At 35.8% G+C, this 19,140-nt stretch overlaps 1 protein-coding gene across 7 annotated transcripts in view; it reads right to left on the bottom strand.

The window, feature by feature from the left end:
- The window catches only part of PKIA (cAMP-dependent protein kinase inhibitor alpha), a 90,107-nt gene extending 79,851 nt beyond the window's left edge, over window positions 1–10,256 (bottom strand). For 2 of the 7 annotated variants that reach the window (XR_012128275.1, XR_012128276.1), the window contains exons 1-3: window positions 9,780–10,182; window positions 9,556–9,699; window positions 416–488 (exon numbers count right to left, since the gene is read on the bottom strand). Coding sequence is in view for 1 of the 7 variants with exons in the window: in XM_073229740.1 (XP_073085841.1) it covers window positions 9,780–10,140 (361 nt within the window). In the remaining 6 variants the exon portion in view is untranslated. Of the gene's footprint in view, window positions 1–415; window positions 489–9,555; window positions 9,700–9,779 lie in introns of all 7 variants that reach the window. The other 5 variants (XR_012128278.1, XR_012128277.1, XR_012128274.1 and 2 more) reach the window with 5 other exon arrangements.
- Window positions 10,257–19,140: the final 8,884 nt, after the last annotated feature.

Genomic DNA, 19,140 nt, shown 5'->3' with positions numbered 1-19,140 from the left:
ATCCAATTAACTATGTGCAGTTAAAAATAGAACTAAGTCCAATTCCCACAGCTACTGCCAGATCAGAGCCTGACAACTTTGCTTTTTTGTGGCCTCAACCTCTCGTACCACTGGCATTACCTCTGTTGAGACATTCTCCTGTGAGGTTAGGAGTCATTTCAAGGCTTAGTTAAACTAACATGAGGGGAGATAGGAAAAGAATTCATAAACATTCAGGAAAATTGTGGTAATGAGGTCCGGTTGTAAATTGCCCATGAGAATAAAAATGATAAAAATTGAAAACATTTATTAATCATTCTGATGTTTCAGACATTCCACTAAGTTCTCTTATATGTTATCTTTTTTAATCTTCACAACAGCCCTGTAATTTTCTTGTTTTAACCATCACAAAACTCACAGAGGTTAAGTAACTTACCCTAAATCACACAGCTAGTAAATGGTAGAGGTGGGATTCAAACTAGTTGGGATTCAGAGTTCAAATGCACTTCCTGAAAGACATGATTTGGATGTAAGTGATAGTAAAACCTCCCCCACCTCCAAAAAAAATAAAAAATAAAAACAGGCAGAAAAAGGAAAGGGGAAGTCCAGTGGCCAGCATACTTTGAAGATAATGTTTAGAACTTCTTGAATGATTTTAAAAATGACCAAAAGTTGCTAGAGAGCTCTAGGAATAAAATTATTATCAATTTAAACAAAAACAACTAATTTTAGTCAAACATTTTGAGATTGACCCAATTGCTCTGCTTTCATAACACGTACTGCCATTTTATTTCATTTTCCATTTTGTTTATTAAGGGGAAATTTGAACACTTAAATATTGTGCCTTCGTGATTTTTTTTCTAATGATAACCAAGATACCAATCTTTCTCTCCTTATTCCATGAACTGTGTAGTGTCAGACTATTTTAGTAACACATTTGATTTTTGTGGTGAAATAGTGACTTCATGAAGTCTTGTGAAGATGTTACAGGTCCACTATCTCAAACCTGTATGCAGGTGGAAAAAGTTTTCAATTGAGACTTTATTTTTCCTATGATTGTGCTCTTTATGATAAAGAAGACTGAAAAAATCATGGAGATAAGAGAACACTGACTAATATTTTATTATTAAAATCTGTATCCTGCATTTTGAATTTTCTAAAAGTCTAAATTCGTTATAGTTGAAGAAAGAGGGTAATGTCATGTTTTCCTGTCCTGGGTAAATGGGACTGTATTTGGCTCAGTGTATTGAACTGCTTAGTAAATATAACTCCAACTTTAACATGCATCAATTCTAATTCCCACCTTTCCAAAACCTGAGAGGCAAGAGAATATGGTTTGGCAAGAAATAGGTGAGAAGGTTGTCTCATCCATAATTTATCTTTAGCACAACTACAAAAATAATCACAATGAAGTTGTGCAGAATACCAATTATTTTGTATTTGGAGAGCAGCTTTCAAAACTAAATGGTATTGAATCATTTTGTTGTTCAACAAATATTTTGTAAAGCCAAATACCAAACTAACCTTTTGAGTTGCAGTAATTTTTTATGCTCTTGATATTTTACTGTTTTAAAACAACAGTTTGCATTTATTAACTGTTTACCATACTATATGATACTGATAGGCACCCTAGAAATCCAGACATTTGTAAAAAAGCATACCTCATGCTATCGTCTCTTGCTTTGCTTTCAGATCCTAGGTTGCTCTCTCATATGGTGATGTAAGAAATGTAATTTAGATTTCTCTTTTATAGGCTCATCAGCCCCATCTCAACTAACTTTTATCAATGGACAGTCTCAGTAGGCCTTATCTGTTTATAGTAAAACCCTTTGTGCTGATCATTAGGTAATTCTAGTAAATATGGGTTTGTCACAATAGTTAAGAATGTCAGCCCCATTTCATTTCAGCTTGATCCACTGCAGGAAAGCAGAAATCAAATGACAGCAGTTGCCCCAAGAACAAGTCACTTCTTTGAGATGAGAGATTAACTTGGATAAACAATGATCTGTCACAATTTATTTTTAAAGGTAGTGGTGAAGAAAAGTGTTAATGCAGTCTTTTCAGAATGAATCCTTCTAAAAATGCACTGTTCTCCAGTGAGCTTACCTTATAAGTAAAAAGCCATACATATAATTGTACTTTTCTAAAGTTTCCACATATTACCATATACACCAAATTAAAAAATCTTTAAATCTTTTCAATCTTTAAAATTTGATGATCTTTAAATCTGAATTTGGATTTGGTAAATCTGACCGTTTATTCTCAGTGACTCCGTTGGGTATTAACCAATTCAGATTCAACATTATTTCTTCAAGTTCTAGCAGGATTAAGTTTTGTGAATGGATCGAGGGTGTTAACACCCAGGCTGTTTTTCACTACATTTCAATTATCAGAGAACCTGAGTGTGAAAGATCATGGAGAGGAGTGTAAGAAATGGCATTAAAGGTATTACTGACTTCTCTTACTTTTATTCAGTCAGATACTGCAAATACACGACAGAAGGAAAAAAAGCAGGTTGTGGTACCATTACTATTGCAATGACCAAAAAACTGACGCCTCTATCCTCGGTCTCACAGCTGCTGCACTGCACTGATTAAGATGTGGGCTTGTTGCTTATTCAAGTAAAGGTCAAAACACTTACTTGTTTTATGTCTGCTTTTTAATGAGCCCTTCAACAGACAGCAGTGAAGACAAAAGTAAATAATAGGAGAAATGATTATTAATAGGTCCTTCCTCCTACTTATCCAAAGAAAAGGCATACCTAAATACTGTTGGGAAATGTCTAGCGTGTGTCTGTCCATGTGCTTGCAACCCTTCAGTTTTAAGTAGCTTTACAAAAATATGTTATAAATGTGTTGCTTCATCCTTGCTATTTTATCATGTTAATGTCTCATTCAAATAAACCATGATGCAATCCCCAGCATTTTCCCAACAGTATTTAGGTATGCCTTTTCTTTGGATAAGTAGGAGGAAGGACCTATTAATAATCATTTCTCCTATTATTTACTTTTGTCTTCACTGCTGTCTGTTGAAGGGCTCATTAAAAAGCAGACATAAAACAAGTCTCTGTTTCTCCTGTCTTGGACAGTGTAAATCAAGACAATCTTCCTCTGTGGAGGGTATTTAAGTCATGCCAATTCTGTTTATACTTCATATATGCTAGTATTCTGTACTTTAGCTTAAATAAGACATTCTCATCACTGGGCTTCAATTACCCTGTTCCAGGATAATTAAAAATGACATATTTAAGTGAAACTAAGAAAAAGAAAAACCAACAAAATAAGAGATTTACCAAAATATGGGTATATAAATTTGAACTAAAAAACAGACCAAATTTTTAGGCTGGATACAAATGAACCAATGCTAGAGGGTTTTTTTTTAACTAGCTATAGATATTTCTAGTTTTCTACATTTTTGCTATAAGATTTGATGGATATCTGTGATGTACACCATAATATTTTGAAATGATGAAATGTGCGACTGAGAGACTTGAAATCTTTTGATACTTATGTGCAGTATTTTTCCTCCATGAACTAGAAGTGAAAAAAGTGAGACTATTTCCTTGCTCAAATCATGTTAAATAGATTCCCATTATTACTTGCATTCATTTTTAAGATAGTAAAAATGGTTACAGAGAAATACAGAAATACTATCTGTTGAAGTTTATGATTTTATAGTCAATGATATTCAAATTATGCTTGTGTATAATCTCAGACTGAACAATACCACGTCATATCACCCCAAGAATTCTTCCATCAAAACTAAAAACAGCAAGATATAAACACATGTACCTCTATGTCCATTAACACACAGCTTGATATAAAATAATTTGAACTTAATAAATGTTTATTAGTAGGTTTTGATTCATAAAAATTATGGCATACTCATTATACACATTAGGCATCTACTAAAGGTAATATGGTAGTGTTATATCTAGATATTGTTAATATAACAGAAAGGCAAAGTACTGAAAGTGTTTCGTAACTAAAAATTACTACATGTGATACATGTAGACAATGGAGTATCACTCAGCCTAAAAAAAGGAATGAAATTCTGATACATGCTATAACATGGATGAATTTTGAAAACATTATGCTAAGAGAAAGAAGCCAGACACAAAGGACAAATATTATATAATTCTTCTCATATGAAGTGTCTAGAATAGGCAAATTCATAGACAAGAAAGCAGAATAGAGTTTACCAGAGGTTGAAAGGAAGGAAGAATGAGGGGAGGGGAGAATGAGGGGTCATTTTTTTTAATGAGTACAGTTTCTACAAGGGATGATGAGAAAGTTTTTAAATGGATTGTGGTGATGGTTACTTAACATTGTGAATATATTTAATGCCAGTGAATTGTACACTAAAAAAATGTTGAAATGGTAAATTATATGTTATATATATTTTGCCACAATTAAAAAATAAAAATCTATAAAATATAACACAGTCACCTCATATTAGGCATATTTTGAGGTTTCTATAAAATGGCACTTATTTTAGGAGCTTATACAATTATAATCATATTTGTAAGTGTAAAGAAAGCAACAGCTTAAGTTGTCCCCTTGAGAGTTTTCTATCTCTCCATCTCTCCATCTCTGTTTTTTCTAGATTAATGTTATTGTCATACCTTCTTTGAATACTAGCATCATCAGCAAAAACCATGCTATCATTATCTAGCACCTGTGTCCTCACATATCAGCTAAGAATTTCAATGCATTTGAATACTTGCCATTGTTTTAGAACCTTGGAGGGATAAACATAAGTTGTCATTTCTCCCTTAACTTGGCAAAAGCAAATATATTAATATTACTTCAGACAGCATTACCAGAAAGAAATACTAACTTTGAGGCCGACATTCATCCATCCTAAGAAAACTGAATATATTCCAGAACAGACTACATCACTCAACTGCTGGCAAGTCTAGAACTGTTTCTTTTTGTAAAAATGATTGGAAAGCCCTACATAAATCATTCGGAATGTGTAACATTCAGAGCTCCTTCTGGGATTCCTTTTCTATGAATCAAGGTTCTTGAATCACTCTTCTCACTGGCATTTGCTTCCAAGTCATCTCGGCTGCCTTCGTGCCAACTCTAGTGAATAATTCTTGTTTTAGGTCTTGAAGCAGGAAGAACAATAGAAGGAGAATTTCATTTCAAGTACCAGAAATGTCTGGGCTAGTAAAGGGCATACATACTGTCACAGTGAGTCCACAATACATGTTCTTAAACTATTTGTGAAGGAGAGCTTTCCGGGGTCCTTAAATACTAAAAACATTGTATGCAAAATTCTGTGTGTGTGTTTGTGTATGTACTTGGGGAGTGGATGCATAACCTATTGAATCATCAAAGGAGATATTAGACCCCATTTCCTCAATGTAAAATTTTCTTATAATAGAACTGAAATTAGATACCACATATGAAATACTGACGAGCAGACTTTGAAAGTAGACAAGTGCTCATATATGTAACATACCTTCTCCTCCTTAGTTTTTTTCAATAGAATGCAAGCATACTGAAAGCAGGTACAGTATCATGTTTAAAGTTTTGTTTTGTTGTGCTTACCATGCTTTTAATATGGAGGAGCTAATAAACATTTAATGGCATGTAAATTCACAATAATGTTTGTTCAATCTAATTACTTGAATATACTGTCACTTTATTTATTATTATATAAATATTTTTTAAAACCAAAACTAGGACTTGCAAATATATTGAGGGCTTCATTCACTAACAGAGAAGAGCAGGTAGATAAATACTTCTGGGAAATAATAATATCTTCACTAAAATCAAATTGCTGAGTATGTACTATGCATATGCAGATGGTCCCTAACTGAGCATGATTAAATTGGAGATGTTCTGACTTCAGGATGGTGCAAAAGCAATACACATTCAGTAGAAACCATACTTCAGATTCTGAATGTTGATATTTCCCGACCTACTGAAGTGCAGTACTCCATTCTGTCATGACGCTGGGTAGTGGCAGTGAGCTGCAGCAGTTGTGAGGTTAAACAGCTGATAAATTTACAACTCTTCTGTATCCATACAACCATTCTGTTCTTCACTTTCAGGACAGTATTCAGTAAATCACATGAGCTATTCAACACTTCGTTATAAAATAGGCTTTGTGTTGGGTGCCTAACCTGGGCTAATGTAAGTGTTCTGACCATATTTTAGGTAGGCAAAGTTATGATGTTTGGTAGGTTAAGTGTATTAAATGCATTTTCAACTTATGATATTTTCAATTTATGTTGGGTTTAACAGGACATAACCCCATGGTAAGTCGAGGAAGATTTATACATACCTAGGCACTAGGTACTATGAGTTGCAGATAACAAAAATTTGTCAATCACAGGCCATGCTCTCATAAGCTATTTTAGAAGAACCCCCGAAGTACGGTCACACAAAAGGATAGACTGAGACAAAGTGTCATAAGAATTTAGACAATGGAGAACACCCATCTAATGTGAGAAGGAATATAGGTATGGGGAAGGCTTCATGGAAGAAGTAATGTCTGATGTGAACAAGGTTTCACCATGTAGCACAGTGAGTCAAAGGAACAAATGAAGACATATAGGCATGTGGTCTTGGGGCACAAACTATAAATACAGACCACTGGATCTAGGCTAGACATGTGGTACTTTAAGGGGATTAGTGAGAAATTAGATGAAGAGAGATCTGTGTCTGATACATATTACTTTTTAATAATATTTTTAAACACAAGTATATAATAAAAACAGAACATAAAAGAGAACTTGAAAATAAGTTATAATGAACAGGGTGAAATATTACAGAAATCTGGCAATTATGAGGTCACTGACAACTTTCAAAATAGCACTTTTCCTACCCATTCTTAGTGAAAGCACTGGTTGAATAGAAATGCATTTCTTCTTCAGCCTCATTATTCTCACTCCCCCCATCCCCATTTTCCATAATATCAAGATAAGGATATTTCTATTGTAACTAGTGGCAGTAATGCAGCACCAGAAAATGTCTTTTGTTATGTGACTCTCAAATTTGTACTCTCTAAGTTACTGATAACACTGACCATCCATCATAATAAATTTTTTTATGTGATTGGAAAGCAAGAGATTGACTTTAATTCTCTCTTGTCAAACCTACAAAAATGCCTGTAGTTCATTTAGCATCTAATAGTGCACATCTTTCTATTTTTCACTCCTCAACTTCTTGAACAATAGGCAATTAATTTTCTTTCCCTAGGAAATGTTTAAAAAAAGGAAAGTCATAAATTAGATGCAGTCATGAAATCATACATATATTTCTTTGTAGGGCTCTGAATTTAAAAACTTTCCTCAGAAAAGTTTCTTTGTGTAAACTTAACAATCCAAATTCAGAAATCCCTTAGATTTAATTATCTTCCTCAGCTCCACTGAAATGAAAAATTAAGTTTTCTAATTTGTTTTCTTTATTCCCAAAAAGGCTTCTCCAATTCAGGTCCATAACTTAGTGGGTTATCTACCTGTAAAATCACTAGCAGGTATGAGGCCCACTTAAGCAGCACCAGCCCCCTAATTCTGACCTATTTCTTACCAATTAATTCAGTTTTTCTTCAGAAACCAAGTAGTGGACACTTTCAATTTCTAACCATCATTAGGATATTCTCATGCACTGCTGTTTAACATAAAGATGCCTCAAAATTACAAAAATTTTTTTGTACTTAAGATCAATTGCACTCATCTCTACTTCATATGCCTTGAGCTAATATCTTAAAAATGAATTATCTTAATATTTGTTATCACTTATTCAGAATCATTATTTATATAATTAAATATTTTAAGATTAGGAAAGAAAGGTGGTAGAATAAGGGCTTTGTTGTTCTTGTTCTTTGTTTCCTCTTCCACTTGGTATGACTGAGATAAAATACTAGAATCTTGAAAATTTAGTATTTCAAATCCAAACCACACTCAACACATAATTATATCAACAACAAAAAATAGGATGAAAACAAAAAACAGAGCTGAGGTTTCCATGATCCAGGGGAACAGTTCTGGAGTGAACCACTTGGAGCAGGATTTGCCCACCCTCTACTCCCTCTGCCTTAAATACTGAAGGTGGAGACAAAGAAACCAACTCAAATTTTTCTCAAGTGTATTTTATAAAAAGAGAATTTTTAATCAGAAAAGCACTAATGATATATATATATAGTAGAATTAACCTGATTTCACAGAACCAGTATCTCTGTCTAAAAGTAGTATTTAAAAAGGAAAATTAGCAGAGGTAAATTTTTTAGCTATAAATCCTGCCCCTCTTTTTCACTGACCCCCTATTAATTTGCTACAATAAAATTACATGTTGCATCAGACTGTCCCTCTAATTTCAAATGTAAAGAAAACAGATACCCTTTTAAATAGAATACTGGGACACAGATACCCTACAATCTGCCTTACTGCAACAATTCTGTTGATGATAAGGCACATTTGCAATCATCATTACAGCCATCTTAACCATTTCAGAACATTCAAATGTACATCCCTAGGTGGCAACGGGAATAGGCACCTGGCTCAGCAGCAAGGGGTTCATGGGGAAGTCCTAGGACAGGTGTTCAGAAACCCTAAATGGGGAGACTACATATAAATTTGAAGATGCTCAAATAACCTGAGCCTTAGACTGGCCAGATCCACTGGCTTTCTGGCTGCCTGCGGGGAGAGCCTCTCCAGATACTCTTGTGAGTTTACTGGGGAATCCTAGGACAATCGCACTGCTTCCTTTTTGGGATGGATTGGCTCTAAAAGCCCTACCCAGGTAGATGTCTCACAATCCAGATGGACTAAAAAATGCTTCAAGAAAAACAGGACAGACTGACATTCACATTTCTACTTCTACCTATGCCTAGGCACCGGAAACAAAATATGTAGATATGGCCCTTTTTCTCACATCCCAATAAGTTCTGCATCCTCAAAACCTTTTGATAAGCCCCAGTAACTACAGTGAAGGGAGTTATTGGAAACCACGTTGGTACTGGGCTAAACGCAGGGTTTTCCATGCCATGTATTTGGGAGAAGGATACACATAATAGTACATAGAGAGAATATGAAAACTGGTGTAGCGCAATGCCCTTTCTGGGTCCTTGACAACATCAGTCATGAACAGAGGTGGTGGATAGAAGCTGACAAGAGTTGACCTGTGAACAGGCACAGCACCCTCCTTCCCTCCCCACACCTGCAACAACAAAAAAAAATCAATGAAATGATTGACAGAGAAGATGATAAATGGAGAATGGAGACAAGTCTGCTCAACCCAAGCTGAACTCCAGAAGATAACAGAAATTTCTCCTCTAATTTGGGACTTTTTCTAAAGATTCAGTACTGAAGTAGGTGTTTTACATTGGATTGCACACAGACCCATTCTGAAAACTGGGAAGGGAGAGGACAGAGGAAGGTAGGAAAAGAGGAAAGATTTCTGATTACTTTCCGAGGTTGCTGCCAAGGACCTGCTGCTCCAAAACCAGAAAATGACCAAGTGAAGGTTGAAGGTAGAACGTTAAACGTGCAACTCAAAATTATTTCACATTTTGAATACTCGTCAATGTCTAAGCGAATCTGGTAATGAAATGGTAGGTTACCTTTAAGAGTATAGAGGCTAACCGTCTTTGTTTGCCCAGTAACACCGCTCCTCCAATCTCACACTTGGCTGATGAACATTTCAATTCCAGTTGTTGCTGCTTTTCCCTTCGCAGAATGCAGCAAGGATATTCCCTTTCTTCCCTCTGTATGGGAAACCCCATTCTTAACCGAGCGGAAAGCACCGCGCAGTGTGGCCACGGCTAATAATAGCTGGGCTGCTTACCTTCTCCGGATCGAGTCAGCACCTGTCCCGGGCGGCGCCCTGGGGCCGCAGTGCCGCCGCGAGGGGCCGTGTGCCCGGTCAGCTCCGCCGGCCCCCAACCCACCTGCCAGCTGCAGCAGCTGCTCCCGCCGCCCGGCTCCGGCCTCATGAAGTCATCCCCCGCCCCGGACCGGATCACCACATTCCTTGCCAGCCGCGGGGGGAGAGGCACCTCTCCGCCGTGGGGAAGGGCGCCTGGAAACTGCACCCGACAATTGCTACTCCTCTGGGTTTTAGGTTTATTTTCCATTAATGCTTTTACAGAGGAAGCGTCGCCGGATTGTGGATCGAGAGAGAAGAGACGGAGAGGCTTTGTCTGCATAGCACCTTTCCTCCAAGCGCTCCCCTGTCACGTCCGCTGCATGGACAGCCCCATTCGACTGTGTGGGTTTCCCACCCTCTTCATTTTCCTTATCATATTGTTCATTTAGCTGAATTTGAGATTGGCATTTTATTTTAAACTGAACAGTCAAACATGTAGAAAATGTTTTAAATTGTCAATCTTTCTAAGCCTGTTGTAGTGTGCTCCACTTTCCTCAGTACACACGAAGCCACACATGTACACACACAGCCAAACCACTCAATTATGAAAGCTGGGACATCTGGCCCTCCAGCCTAAGGTAAAGGGACTGGAAACTCCCAAAGGAGTGGAGAAGTAGGATCGACCAGAGAAAGCACTCAACGAAACAGAGAGGGGTCGCTCCAGGATTGTGTTGCTCTTGTGGTGCACTTACTAGACAGATGTTCCCTCTAGCACCCCTGCCGTCAATTGGGCTGGCTGCTCTGGTGACAGCTATAACATTTGGAAACCAAGAAGCAAAATCCACATTAACAGATGGCTGTAACTCTTTTTTTTCCACAAAAGATTTATCAGAATTGGCTTTAGGAATAATGCACATATACACAGAAACCCCTCCCTGACCCCTGACCTCACAATTTTCTCCTTCCCTCTTTCCCTACCTCTCTGAACTTTTTCCTCCTTTTCTCCCTCTCTGCTGAACTGCTCAGCCTGCTGAGGGTTTAAGGGATAAAAGAACCAAAGATTTGCTCTATTTACGGGTTTCCTTTCCCACTGTTGAGCCATTCCCAAGTAGAGAGGCTTTTTGACACTAGGGTTCTGTGTGAGTGGAGCTGCCTCATTCAACTTGCTTTTGCAATTGCTCATCACTAGGCCCAGGCCAGCTTTACCCTGTGAATATGTCCAGCAGTCTAAACAGTGAATTGCACAAGGCCAAGGAAGCACATCTGATGCACGAAGAATTCCTATACCCTGTTTATTAATTCCAAAATTGGGAGGTAATGTAGTAAACAGAGTTGTAACAAAAATCAGTAAGAATTCTTGGACCTAAAATGTATGCTTTTTAAAATCTGGGACACCTAATTCATCCCTCTGTGCCCCACTTTCACAAAATTAGGCCATTAATATCACTATAGAACAGGGGGTTCTTAATCTTTATCAAAGGGTATGTGGGGTCTGGATAGGAATATTATGTCTTTAGTTTCACAAACCTCTAACTGAAATTTAGCATTTAGCACTTTCTTGAAATATAAACGCAGACAAACAAAGTATAATAATAGAAGTACCTGTGACTTTGTCATCAGTACAGGTTAGAGATAATGTTCTATTGCAGTTTTATAGATACCTCAAAATATCACTACTTTCATGTCATTATAATCAAATCATTACTTTTTTATTTAACAGACTTTTTTTTAGAATGGTTTTAGATATACAGAAAAAATTAAAGAGATAATACAGAGTTCCCAAATATTGGTATATTACATATTAACTTAAATCTATACTTTATTCAGATGTTCTTGGGATTTACCTAATGTCTTTAATTCTGTTCCAGGCTTTCATCCAGACACCATATTATATTTAGTTGTCATGTCCCCTTAGGATCCTCTGGGCTGTGCTTTTTTTCAGACTTTTCTTGTTTGTGATGACCTTGACAGTTTTGAGGAGGATTTGTCAAGTATTTTGTAGTATCTCTCACTATTGTAATGTCTGATAAATTTTTTTCATAAGACAGGTTATATTGGGCAGACAACCACAGAGACAAAATGCCACTTTCATAACATCAAGGGTATATACAATCAATGTAATTTATGACTGTTGATGCTGTTCTTGATCACCTTAATAAAGTAGTGTCTCAGATCCACCCCTTCTGTACTGTACTTGTTGGAACAAGTCACCATGTGAAGCCCACACGTAAGGAACAGACAGTTATGCTCCACCTCCTTGAAGGCAGAGTATGTACATAAAGTATTTATAATTTTTCTGCACAGATTTGTCTATTATCCCCCAAATATGAATTTATTAAATTATTTATGTATATCAGTATAGACTCATGGATATTTATTTTATACTTGGGGTTATAATCCAATAGTACTTTGTTTTATTGTTCAGATTGTTCCAGCTTTGGCTATTGGGGGCTGTTTCTGCTGTCTCCTAGGCTCCTTTTATTTCTGGCATTACAAGATACTTAAGACTCATCTTGTTTATTTTGTGCCCCAATCCTAAAATCAGCTATTTCTCTAAGGATTCCTGATTCCTTTTATTGTATGTAATGGTAATAGAAACCAATATCTGGGCTCTAAGCATGCTGGTTGCTAGTGGGGTATCATTTGTTTAAGCTGTCTTGGATGAAAGAGCAAAACAAATATGTGTATACTAATCCATATGTTACATATATCTATAAATATTTCTATATGTAACTGTATATATTGAGCTAAAAATGAGTGCATACCAATGTCTCCAACTTTAATCCACTAATGCATAGATGGTTTTATCTTCCTCCTTTTGCTTATCTGGGAATTCCTACTCTAAAAGTGAGAAATGTGGCCTCCACCATTCACCATCCATTTATTTAATTGTTCAGTGCATAGTATAACAGTATCAGTCCTGTTAATGCATTCCCCCAATATCACTATTTTTAAGTATAGTAGGTAATAGAATTACTTTTACCTCTTGTCATTTAATAAGTGAAATGCCCTTACATTTCTATATCCCAAATATGATTTTTAAAATATTTTAATGACTGCATTTTAAAATTGGTTTAATTAGTTTCCTTTGGAATTATACATATTTTATTAATTTGAAAGTGTTATTTTATCAAGAGTTACATAAGATGATCCAGATTGTCAAAGCGATCCATGGTAAAAAGAAACTTAGGATCTCAACCATGGAAGATTATTGTGAGGTTATGAGATGATGTGAAGTTGCTTGGTGCAGACTTCACGGGGAGCTCATGCTTGACTAGAGTTACCCTTGCCCACTTGGGCAGGCTTCTCTCTCCTTTTAAAGTTCTAAATGCCTTTGAGGAGAGAACATGCTAAACCTTATGGTTAATAATTTATAATTTAGTTAAAGGATTTGTTAGGCATCAGGTGATTGATGTAGAGATTCATATAAAGTTAAGGGGAGGGAGCATAAGAAGGTGAAGGGAATGAGAAGGCTGAGATCACTCTGAAGGTCAAGTATTTTGTAGTTGAACAGACCTGGGCTGCGATCCTTCCTCTTACAGCTTGACTTTGTCTCATTTCTGAAATAAGGAGAACAGTGGCTGTTACCCAGGCTTGTCCTTAGGAGTGGAAGTAGATATTTGATCTTTTCCTTCAACTTGTCTGATGCAGTAGAGACCAAGTGTGGTGACTTGGGACAGGCCCAGAACATATTTTATTCTCCTTCCTGGTCCAATTTCCTTTCTATGAAGCCAAACTCACTGGAGGTATAGACAGTTTCTCATGAGAATTTAGGCTCCTTCATCTGTAAAAGTACTCTTACAAATATACTTTTGTCAAGTGCTTTATGCTCATGGAAGAGAATCTGTGTTGATGGTGCTATGGAAAAAATAAAAATTAAAGAGGTTAAATGTCAGGATTTAACTGTTTCAGATACTATACCATGGCAAGAGGCATAGGGAAACTATAAAGAAAAGAAAAAAGAAAAAAGAAATGTCTTATGTCAACATATAGGATTTGAATCTGTCTTCTTGGAACTTGACATGCTCCAGTATGCCAGATAATTTAGTTCGAGTAGAGCCTAGAATGAGGTGAAAGAGATCAATTTTTTACTCTATGACTTTTCATTGCACAACCCTTTTAAAAAACTAGTCTTTGATCATCACTTTGAAGTCTGTAATGCTTTCTTTCTGATAGTCAGGAATTAGAGATCAAATGGATGAATGATATCATGAGTCTCACCCAGGGACAATTTGAAACCAGAGGCAGAGGCTCTGTGTGTGTGAAGCTGTCAGCACTAGAACGACTGTTTTGGGTTCCTGAGTCCTTCCAGAAGGAGCTCATTTAAATGCAACTACATTATCAGGAGGGGTAACTGAGTATGGAGTATCTCATTAGCAGCTATTAACAATTTTGCAGAGATTAGCTCCTCAGATTTATTATGGAGAGAAGCTGTCAGGGTGATTTGGTCCCAGCATCTGTCACCCACTGACTGCCAGGTCTCCTGCTTTCCTCACTTCATAGGGGTTTTCCTAAAGCTGGCAACTTGGTTCACTAGGAAATAATTGGGCACATAGTGAATGATGACCAATATTATTTTACATAATTTTGATTTTATGCAAAAAGGTAGGGAGAGAATTTCTTTAATAATAGTACATTTGTGTGTGTGGCTTAGGTTGATCAATCATGCTCTACAGAAATCTTACAATTTTATAATAAACCACTGTTCTTTCAATGAGTTTAGAAAGTATATAGTGTAAAATATGTACAAGTACCATTTAGGGATGGTAAAGTTATAGTAATAGAAATAGAGTTGCAGTCAAGTAATTACAAATAAACTAAGAATTCCTGGATTGCTATGAAAGCACTGATACAAGAGTACCAGAAACAATCATTCATATGATTATTAGTATTTAATACTGAATAGTATCAGCAGATATAAAAGAAATAGGGCTATGAAAGAAGAAGTGACTACAAACAAAACAGAAACTGTTTCTTTAGACAGTGCTAAGAATTTGCCTTATTTTTACTGGTAAAAATACAGTATGTAGTATACTATGACATATAATAACAGATCTCTATAATATAGGTAGTATTCTGTAATTGGAACCCTATACTTGATTTCAAAATGTGTATTTGTTTACATGAAATGCTTAGAAGCAGCATATAATTTGTTCAGTAGTGTCGTGTAAGTAATTCTCAAAAATATAGTCAATTAAAAAAGTCATCATTATGAAGTCATGAAGTAATATAATATAGATGGGCAATAATCTTTAATTTTTTTAACCTTGGGTCTTTTAAAGAACCTGATGAAACCAATAAATTCCTTCAGCAGAAAAGTGTACTTTCATGAAAACTTTTCTATTGTAATGAACATATTATTAAATAGTATTTATAAAGAATTATGTGCCTATAATTCTTCATTTTTTACTGAAAGAGAAATATTCAATTCTTAAAATCTAGTTTAGGCTAAAAAAAGGAAATTTAAATTTGACTAAAAAATAAGTTTCAATGAAGTGTTTGGTCATCAAGCAAACTGATATTCATTCACTCAGCAGGTATTGATGGAGTGGCTAGTAATTATTGTTATTCTAGGCACTGTAGATACATGAGTGAACAAGTAAATCTCTTCTTCATGGATCTTATATTCCAGTGGAAGGAGAGGACCTAAATACATAAATAGAGCTTATTTGTTGGTGGGAAGGGCCATGAAGGAATAGTGCTATGCAAGGGTGCAGAAAATTATAAGGGGTGGGCAAGGGAAATTTGAACAGAGATTTAAAAGAAGGGTGGAAACAAGCCACATGAATACATTGGAAAAAAAGCTTTGGCATATGCAGTTAGGTGGGCTTATTCCTTATGTTTTCCAGAGACTGGAAGTTTAGTTTGTTTGTAGTGAAATGATCAAAGGGGAAAATTGTTAGAAGTTGAGTTTGGAAAGTCAGGTCATTGAAAAATCATTTTGGGCCTTATAACTCTGGAAGAAAATATGTTCCTAACCCAGGACAAATAAACCTTTGAAGCCAAAATCAGTCAAAGGGAGAAATAAAGTGGGAGAAATCATTTATTGCTTGCAAGCAGTCATCTACTCCTGCTCGCCCTATCTCTCATGACTGGGCTGCAAAGGTCCTACAAAACCTCTCTGGTCTAGGTGTGCACTTGCTTTCTACCCACCTTGTATCCACCTATTGATATGGGTATGGACTACTCTCTCCACTCCTTGGAAACACCTATTGATATGGAGATGTACTAAGGCCAGGTGAGAGATTCTGGAAATAGTGCAATTTTACCCACAACTGTTGAGGCAGTGGTCAAGAGAAAGTTTTAAGGAATTAGGAGTTTACTTTTGGACATGCTGAATTTGTGATGCCTGTCAGATCTTTGTGGAGATGTGAAGTGGACAACTAGATATACTAGTCTGAAATTCAGGAGAAAAAGAAATGTCATGGCTGTAGATGAAATGTTGTGACACATCATAGTATTTAAAGTCTTAGACCAGATGAAATTACTTTGGAAGTAAGTGTAGGCAGAAAATAGTTGATGTTGGAGGACCAAGCCATGGACGCTCCAGTATGTAGAGGATCTGGCAAAGGGTATAAGTAGTAAGGAGATAAAAATTGTTCCAGAAGCCAAATGGAAAGGTGTTAAAAGGAAGAGAGAGAGATTATTTGTCCTATGATAAATAGATGGAGTAAGATGAAAACTGGCAATTTAGTATAGGATTTGGCAACATGGATAGCTAACAACTTTGACAAGAATAGTTTCTGTGTAGGGACAGAAACAGTAGGGACAAAAATCAGTAAATGGCAGAAAAGAAAGTAGAAATATTAACTAGAGCTATCTTTTTTGAGTAGTTTTAGTATGAAGAGCAACAGCACAATGAGGCCACAATTTGAACAGGATATGGGATTGTGGGAAGGATTGCTTTACTTTAAAATGGGAGGCATTGCATCTTTGTATGCTGAGGGCAACATCTAGTAGAGAGCAAATAATTAATGATGCAGGACAGAGGAGATACAGTTGAAGAGAAATCCTTGTCAGGTAAGAAGAGAGAGAGAGATCCAGTGCAGAGTAGAGAGTTTGGTCTTAGATCAGAGGACAAACTTTACTGCCAAAGGAGGGAAAGCAGAGCATGTGGTTTCAGATAGACCGAGTGTAGGCTGGTAAACTTAATGTTTGGAGCTTATGGAGATTCTGTTCTGATCTCGTCTGTATTCTTAAGGAAAAGAAAAGCATCTGAGAATTTAAAGGAAGAGATGTTTGAGATGTAAAAGAGAAGTTATGAAATCATTACCTAGTACTTAAAAGTACTAAGAGTTCACATAGGGGTAATGATTATTAATTTAAATGAGACCAATAATCAGAGTTGTTCATCTTCCTCCTGTCATGTTTAGCTGCTTGGCACAGGTGCTGAATTAGCATTAAGTTCTATTTCACTAAAATTGGCATTTTGCAAGTTCAATACAACTGAGAGTGGAGGGCCAAGACACTTCACAGAGTCTGCACACAAGAGCGATTATAATGAGGGACCACGGACACTAACTAGGATAAGCAGGGAACTGAGGAATTCAACCTTTAGCACTGCACTTGAATTTAAATGAATATCAGATCATGAGAACTGAAAATCCTGACTCCATGGTATGTTAAAAGCATATATAACTAGAACCTCATAGTTTACTCTATTATACAGGAATTCATGCTTCAGCTGAATCCCATCTGTAATATTTTTATTTTTGTGTTTTTGTCTGTATTACATATAGAATTCCTGTATGTAATTTTCTGGCCCTTAAATCAATGATCATCTGAAATAAGGTATATGCATTTTTCATAAAGTCTTTCAGAAATTCACTTTACAAAACTACTTTTTAACTTTAAAGTTTGTAGAATAGAAATAAGTATAGCAGAGCTTAGAATGTTTTAAGTGCTTTGCTTGTATCTAAAGAGACATTTGCCTGACTCTTAAACCTGGCTCCAACTTTCAGATGTACTTTCTCAGGAAGTGAAAATAGGAATAAAATATAGAAATTAAACAAACATCTTATCTTCAGAGAAATATGTAGCAAAATTTTCTTTCTAATATGGGCCAAATAACACTGTTGAATGTATTTTATTTTTTTCTCCAATTTAACTAATTTATTACTGCTATTGTCCCTTATTCTATATGAAGCATGTTTGCCCCCTCGTGGATGATTCCAGAACTGTCACCATGAATTTTTTCTAGTTTTTAGTAGGAAAAAGCCTGAAAATGCAGATACTGGAATCAATGGGAATTATTTTTCAAAAAATATTGAGACTGACATAAATGGGTTGAAATCACTAGATGTTTAACCCTTTTTATTAGTTTCAGAACTTGGCATGATGTTAAGAACCACATTCTGACTGAATCTGGAAGATGATCATCCAAGAAGTTAACATCTTGACATTCTTTTTAAATATGAGAGTACAGAATTAGGAAAGAAGGGTATTCTCACACTTATTTAAATATTAAAACCCTTAATGTTTGTAACTTAAGTGAAGAGAATGAAGTGGCTTTCTTAAATTAGTTTATGGTTGTATAAATATAAATAAAGGAAAGCCTGCCATGGATTAATCTTCACTTGCTGCATTTGGAATTACACAAGTTATGAAAAAGTGTATTCTTAAGATTGTGTGCATATCAGTGAGTTTGACTTTTCTTTAAGAGTTTTTTATAACCAACTAGAAAAAATAACTTCAATATGCTTAATGAAACATTTCTTTATGACTGAACTCCTGGAGGGAAAAGAGTATCTTCTAACTATCATTCCTTCTTTTATTCACAAATTCATATACATTAAAAAAAAACTAGTGAGTAGTTAGTTACTATGCGCTTATTCAAAGTTGATTGTTTCCTGTGCCATACTTTATGAATAGTTGGGATTTATCCTATGTAAATGCTATCTCCTCCATTAAATTAGTAATATTCCTAAATAAGGAGCTTTCTTTCATGAGGAAAGGAAAAAGTCTCAACAATGTCCAGCTTTTGCAAAACGATGTTATCAACTTTAGTGTACCAAAAAACTTTAAACATGGCAGCGTGAGTTCCCATATACCCTTTACTCAGCTTCACCAAATGTCAACATTTTATATTATCAATTATTGAAACCAGAAAGTTTACATTGACCGATACTAGTAACTAATTTATAGACTCATATTCAAATATTATCTACTGTCCCATGGTCCTGGTTTAAATTTAGTACCCCGTACTACATTTACTTGCCATTTCTCCTCATTCTTTTCCAATCTAAGGCGGTTCCTCAGTCTTTCTTCATCTTTCATGACTTGAACTAATGCAAAATCCTCACCAGTTAATTTTTAGGATGTTTCTCAATTAGGGTTTCCT

This window comes from Manis javanica, chromosome 2, assembly GCF_040802235.1.
Source record: "Manis javanica isolate MJ-LG chromosome 2, MJ_LKY, whole genome shotgun sequence".
NCBI lineage: Eukaryota > Metazoa > Chordata > Mammalia > Pholidota > Manidae > Manis > Manis javanica.
The sequence above is the reverse complement of the archived record's forward strand: the minus strand, read 5'-3'. Positions and strand labels throughout refer to the sequence as shown.